At 51.4% G+C, this 6,401-nt stretch overlaps 2 protein-coding genes across 2 annotated transcripts in view; both read left to right on the top strand.

Annotated features, from left to right (window-relative positions):
- EMH_0012290 (uncharacterized protein) overlaps positions 1 to 306 on the top strand; it is a gene marked incomplete at both ends in the record, with an annotated part of 2,262 nt that extends 1,956 nt beyond the window's left edge. Inside the window, one exon of the mRNA XM_013499491.1 lies at positions 3 to 306. Within this exon, the coding sequence (XP_013354945.1) occupies positions 3 to 306 (304 nt within the window). The remainder of the gene's footprint in view (positions 1 to 2) is intronic.
- Positions 307 to 2,031: 1,725 nt separating this feature from the next.
- On the top strand, positions 2,032 to 4,200 carry EMH_0012280 (uncharacterized protein; the record flags this gene model as incomplete). The annotated part of the gene is made up of 1 exon (XM_013499490.1): positions 2,032 to 4,200. One exon carries the CDS (start codon positions 2,032 to 2,034, stop codon positions 4,198 to 4,200), a length of 2,169 nt encoding a protein of 722 aa, XP_013354944.1.
- Between the last annotated feature and the right edge of the window lie 2,201 nt (positions 4,201 to 6,401).

Below are 6,401 nucleotides of genomic sequence, written 5' to 3'. Positions count from 1 at the left end.
GATTCTCTGGAACTGGACATGCGCCAGAGCATGGATTGGGCACGAAGCGCATCAGCAGCCGTACGAATAGAAGCAGAAATGCACGAAATGCCGGAGCATTGGTTTCTCAGCTTGTCTTTCCAGCGAACAAAGAAATTCCAGAGTCTCTTAGAACAAATGCGCATTGCCAAGAAAGATGCACGGCTCCGAGTGAAGTTGAAGGACCTTGCGGTGGCGGCGGGAGCAATGAGGCAGGCTTCACTGGGACTTGTTTCAATTGTTCAGGGGCAAGATGGAACAAACCTGATCCCTAGAACTTACGAATGACACATGACAGATGTCCGTCTAGGTGGTCGTTACATGAGGCGTATTCCGCTCCTTGTACATCTTTCCTTGTATCTGAAGCGCGAATTCCCATCATAATGCGAAGATGGAGAGGCACATACATACATCAGCGTGGAAACACACTGAGCAAGGAAAATAGGCAAGGAAGGGATGCCCTCTTTGCGGCAATCCCACGCTCAATTATATGTTTTTCACAGGATGGGGACTTACAAGGTGTCCTAGCATAATGAAGAGAAGACGAATTTACAGCAGGCGGAGAAGCAGCCGACCCGACCTGCTTTTATGCTACATTCACTCTGCCGCCATTTTTTCATACCGCATAAGCCGCCTTTGGTGGGAAGACGATGCAAGAAGAGTGGGATGAGGCAATGCATTCATTCAGAGCGCTTTCCCCGACCTCATGAGCAGTGTGCTACATCGTTGTTCTTATATCTATAGTCAGGGGTCTGATCTTTTTGTGACTAGGGAGACCCAAATATCATCCTTCTCACGGCCTGTAAAGAACTGCCGACTGTATCGGACAAGATGATTTGTCCGCCTCATTGCATTCCTTGTGGAACTGACGCGTGCACAAGGGATTTAATTTGCTCTGTAGGCACTTCATTGCGAACGTGGCTTGTAAAGTGTGCGTAACGGTGGAGGCCGAAGCTGACTATGTGCTCATATAAGCGCATGGCGCGTGCGTATATTTACAGTGGGACACTCATATGAGGCTTTTCCACGGCGACTACAAAGATGTGCAGCCGCCTTCAAAGAAGTAAAAGAGGTGCTGCGAAGCCGCGTGCAGTAAAGGGTTTGCAGTCACTGTTCTGAACACGCCGGCGCAGCAGCAGCTGCTGATGCGGCAGCTGCAGCTGATGCATTTGGATTCGAAAACTCGGTGCGCTCACCGACGTGGTGAAGGTTTTACTATTTTGTATGGGTAGCGTTGAGTTCTAGCNGCATACTTTGCTGTAATTTTCGCCGTAGGGCAGCCCCGCATGCGGAAGTGCCGAAGCTTACACGATAGACAATTGTGAAACAATTACTTCGCCCTGAGTTGCAGGCCTCCACGCGTTTAGAAGTGCATTTGCAAGTTTCGTACCGAAAAACGCATAGACACCTTCAATTTATGTTAAGGAACTAGGTGTTACGCTTGAATCCACATCTACAGAAGGCTTTTACCCGCGCGACCATTACTGAAAAGAGTTTTTTCAAACGAAGAAACTGAACACTACCACGGCAATTATAGCTCCAGATATTACCACATTAAGGGAGAACTACTGGGTTAAGATTTTTTCTTGCCTTCTTAAGCAGCAGAGAGGACCCCAATGTGCTCTTCCAGCCCATGTAAAGAGTATTGCAACCAAGAGTATTCTAGAATAATTATTTTCTTCAAGAGAATTGCAACATTAGCCTCCATTGCACTACTGCAGCATCGCGCTCCTGCCATTGGCATCGACCCGCCGAAAGTCTCCATGGCCAGCTGCTGGGGCTGACACATTGAGCATTCTTAATATGGCAGGCTGCGTTCTACTTTCACTAGTTCATTTGAAGACTCACATTTCGGGATGTTCGTACTGAAACTTGGACGGGCGTCCCCGCCGCGGATGCCATAAGCAACTTCGTGGCGAACGACTAGGCTCCGTGGCTCTTGCGCACAGGGAGAGTCCGCAGATGTTGGAGATTCCGCTGTTAACCAGACGCTAAGTGTGCTGGAAGGAACCAATGCTGCCTTTGAAATCTGTTCCAGCTGTCATAGGATGGCTGTGGACATGGAGGCTACGTAGCGAAGCTGTTGAGGCCGCTGACTTTGCTGGCCTGGAAACGGCCTCGTTGGGTTCGGCCTTCCTATCCACAAGCCAGCTGGTTAATGAGGGATCTCTAGATGCCGATGAAGAAACCAGGGCCCTATTAGGCGCTCCTGTGTTGACGGACATCACAGACATCCCGCCACTGCAGGCTGAGTTCGAGTTTCCGGGCCCACAGAGCACAAGCCTTGTCCTAGAACCAGGCGATCTTCCCAGCGTTGATGGAGTCCAGTTTAAAGAAACTCCTCCAGTGCCTGCTCCCCACATCGGCAAAGATAGACGACGTGGCCTCCGCCCACCCCTCAGCACCCTTATCCTGTTTCTTGTTTGTTTGGGGCTTTTCACAACCCGCGCTTTCAAAGTGAGGGCGGGACGAAAAACCACAGCAGTCTTTTCCCTGCAGCAGCAACCCCAGAAGCCCCAGCAGCAACAGCGGGGCGGCGAGGCAGGCTCCAGAGAAAGACAACAACTGGATGAACAGGAGAAGCTGCTGCCTCTGGCGACCCACCTGGCTGAAACCGTTGGTATCGATGAGTCTCTTGCTGTACTATGCGACTTTAGAAGCAGTGTACAAAGAGCAAAACAGGTTCAACGAAGCCGCTTAGGGGAATCTGCGGTCTCCTTGGAGTCACCTGAGATTCCTATGAAGCAAGCCCTGGACAAAGGGGTTTCTGCTCTGTCTCGTCTGTATGAAGTGGCTCGGCAACGTGGTCTTTCTTTGGCTGAGAAGACCAGAAGAATCAATGGTTTCTCAGTCTTCTCACAAGAAGAGCTGCAAGCCGTGGGCGGGTATTTGGGTTCCGCATTCGCAGGCATGTTGGAATTTCATTTGGATAGTCTTCGTTCTTCTTTAGACGCTTTTGGCAGAGAGGTAGAGATGATGGAGAATGATCTGAAACGGCTGAGGAGGTTCGAAGGGACGCAGGACCGTCGCTTGCTGGCTGCTCTTGTTGCAGATGTGGAGTTTATCAGGGCAGCAAATGAGGCCGTAGAGAAGCTAAATCGATTCGCTATGGACTTGAAGTCCGCAGTGGCTACTGCACTGGTGTCGCACTTCCGGAGGGAGCAGACGTGCATGCACCGGAAGTGTCGAGACCTGTTAGAGGAGCAACGAGTCCTGTGCAGGGTGGAGAGACGGCGGCAGCTGTCTATGTCCGATGGAGGCACCGCTGCCCTGGAGAAGCTCGACGCATTGGATGAGGAATTATGCAGAGCGGGGCAGATTCTGGAAATATACCGTGACAAGATCGAACAAATCGAGAGGGGAGATGATATCCTGTCCGCAAATGCTCTGCGGCAGCAGGCAAACGCCGTGGGACAGGGCCTCAACGCCTTGCTGGAAGCGGTGGACAGCCGCCGAACTGAGATTTCCGGAGTCGCAGGAGCACAGGAGGCCGCTGAGCACGAAGAGGTGCAGCGCGTCTTGCATTCTCTGACAACAAGAGCCAGTCAAGAAGCCGCCACACTCGCCGATGTAGTGAAAAGCATGCAGCATGAGGTGAAGATGCGACAGACCGTCGCGCCTCCCTTTTTATGGATGCGACGGAACCACGGGCGCAAAGACACCGAGACAAATTCCCTTATTAATCCTTCCGTGGAAGCGATGTTGACGGACTGGCTCCAGCAAGTAGCAGACAACGCAGAGGTGGTAGCGAGCCAAGCTGCCAGTGCAGCGGCAGGGACCGGTGAGGCCAACAGTGGCTCAGGGGCATCTGAGGCGCTGCTCGACGCAAACCGCGCTTGTATGGTAGCAGAAGCCCTGAGACAGGAGGCAGAGCTGTTGGGGCTGCGTGCGCAGCTCATAGCATCCCTGGAATTTGACATGCAGGTTAGCGACATTTTGGCTCAAAGAGCAGCAGCAGCTACAGGAGCAGCCACAGAGGAGGAGGAAGAGCAGCAACACTGGCGTGTCCTTGTGTCTCCCCAAGAATCCCTGCAGGTCCGAGGTCTGCTCGAGCAAATGAAAGAGGCGAAAGAGGAAGCGTTGACGGAGCGCGGCTTGAGGGCCCTGGCAGTGGCAGCAGCAACTATGAAGGTGGCATCTTTTGGGCTCATATCAATTGTCCATGGCCACGAAAAGCAATGAGCTGCAGCAGCAAACCCATGCTGCCTGAGAGAGGCATAAAGTTGCAGAGCTCTTAAACCGTCTGTGTGTCTGTCTCACACTGCACATTGCCTGCTTAGCGCAAAGAAGAGCCATGAGAGCAACAAAGGCGGGGACAGAGACACAGCCACACAGGCAGAGACAAAAGGGAAAGAAGGAACGGAAGAGCTGTCTTCATCAGAGGCAAATCCCACTTAATCAGACACTCCGCAGTGAGCAGGAAGAATAGCTTAGAGTTTATTTGTGAGTAGTTATGAGGTGGGAGGTTCTGTCTCTTTGTATGAAGAAAAGCAAACAAACATGACGCCGGCGGGAGGGCAGCATGGCAAAGACTTTTTTCGCTGCTTTTTTGCCGAGGTTATGTGGGTCGATTGTTAGCTAGCATCCAGGGAACTGCCTTTGTATTCAAACATGGAAGNGGCGCTGAGGCTTTAGCATGGCCTGTAGAAGAGCAGGTAGTTGCCCCACAAACCAGGGAGTATTCTCTCTCCTTGTGTTTCTGTTGTGGCAACTCTGGACGCAACGGCGGACTGCTCTGCTGTTTCGAGTGCAGCGCGGCAGGCACTGGGCCTAGCCTATTGCACGGGAATTAGAGAAAACATACCAATCTTTGCGTATTTCTAGTGTATTTGTGTACAACTCGGCCATGAGGACATGCAAGTGTAAAGCTCTGAAGTGTATACAAGAATATTGCATTTGCTCTACACCAAAATGTGAAATTCGTGAAGCCACTAGCAACAAAGGCTGCTGGTGCAGTAGGTGCCACCACAGCCACGTAGATGTCCAGTAACAGTGCTACGGAAGAGTTATTGAACAAGCGGTAACCGCGCTATGGCGGGATGGCCGAGGACGCTGTCGCTGGTTTTGCTACCACAGAGTTTTGCTTAGCAAAATAATGAGACTTTTCCTGCCTGAATGATGTATATTTTGCTACTAGTAGCATAGCAGTGTTTGGCAGCGTTGTATGCAGCCGCCATTCGCATGATAAGACGAGGGAATCATAGACGCGGATGTCGTTTTTCCCGTGGGTCTTCTCCTACATTTGGCCGCCAGCGGGCCACAGGAGATGTACAAATTGTGCTAAGAAGAATTATGCTTCTAAGGATGGAGTGGCACTTTGAAGCGTTCGGGCTGCAGAAGGGCGCCAAGTTGCTGCATCCCTGGAAACACTACAGAAGGAATACGGTTGCATATTGCCGACGGAGGTGGCGGGAGATAGACTGAATATACATTGATATGTTCCTGCTTTTATATATGGATCTGCACGCACATGGCACACGTGCAGCTTTAAAGAAAGAAACTGAGTAACGGTCTTACGCAGCTACAGCAGTAAGCGCTGCTGCTACAACCTGGCCGGCACCGACATTTCACGCAGTGACGACCTAACACCCCGTAACACCCCAAGCTTCTTTTCACTGTTCATCACATGACTCTCTTCCGCCGTCAAGATCACAGAGCACCTATCCAGGAATAGGTTTGGTGCTGCTTCTGCAAGTTAGCTCTGTTTCTGCAGGCATTTTAGGCAATTGACAATTCTCGACTGCTGCCGCATCCAACAGCTGCGTTGGCAGTGCTGCAGCTGCCGTAACCGATGCAACTAACGCAGGCTCCCAGATAACACGACTTGCCAAATAAGTTATCTTAGTTCAGTGTGCAAAACACAGAGAACCATTGTGAGTGCTGCATGCGCTTGGCGACCCGCTTGGTAAAACATGATAGGTATTCCGAGCATTTGGACGGAGCATGGGGCGCTTCCATAAACATGATGGCAACAAGCTTGATGCAATGCTGGCTCGAATAGATCAATGCAGATCTGCTGCAGGCCTGCCGAATGCACTTGCGTCTTCCAGAGCTCGACAGGCATTGCAAAAGGGAGCGGGATTGAAGAGGACCTAGATCCGTTGTTTCTTCCTACGGACAAACTTTTGGGTGGCGTTGTGCTCAGTAGAGCACCCTCTCATCCAAATGACTGGTCTCATTACAGCCCGTCTGTAAGGAGAGCACCGCATCATCATTGTCGCCGGTTACACTGTTGCGCAGGCACCAGCTAATGCGCTCACCTCGGGATTCACATAGTGGAGGTGCACGAGACACTATCCAGCATGAAGACACCAGAGGGTAAATAGACCCAGGATGGAAGCCAACAGGACGTGAGGGCAGAGCGCAGCTTGAAAACGAAGCTA

The sequence above is a fragment of the Eimeria mitis genome, genomic scaffold, assembly GCF_000499745.2.
Source record: "Eimeria mitis Houghton genomic scaffold, Emh_scaff438, whole genome shotgun sequence".
Classification (NCBI taxonomy): Eukaryota; Apicomplexa; class Conoidasida; order Eucoccidiorida; family Eimeriidae; genus Eimeria; species Eimeria mitis.
Note: the sequence above shows the minus strand (reverse complement) of the source record. Positions and strands in the feature narration are given on the sequence as shown.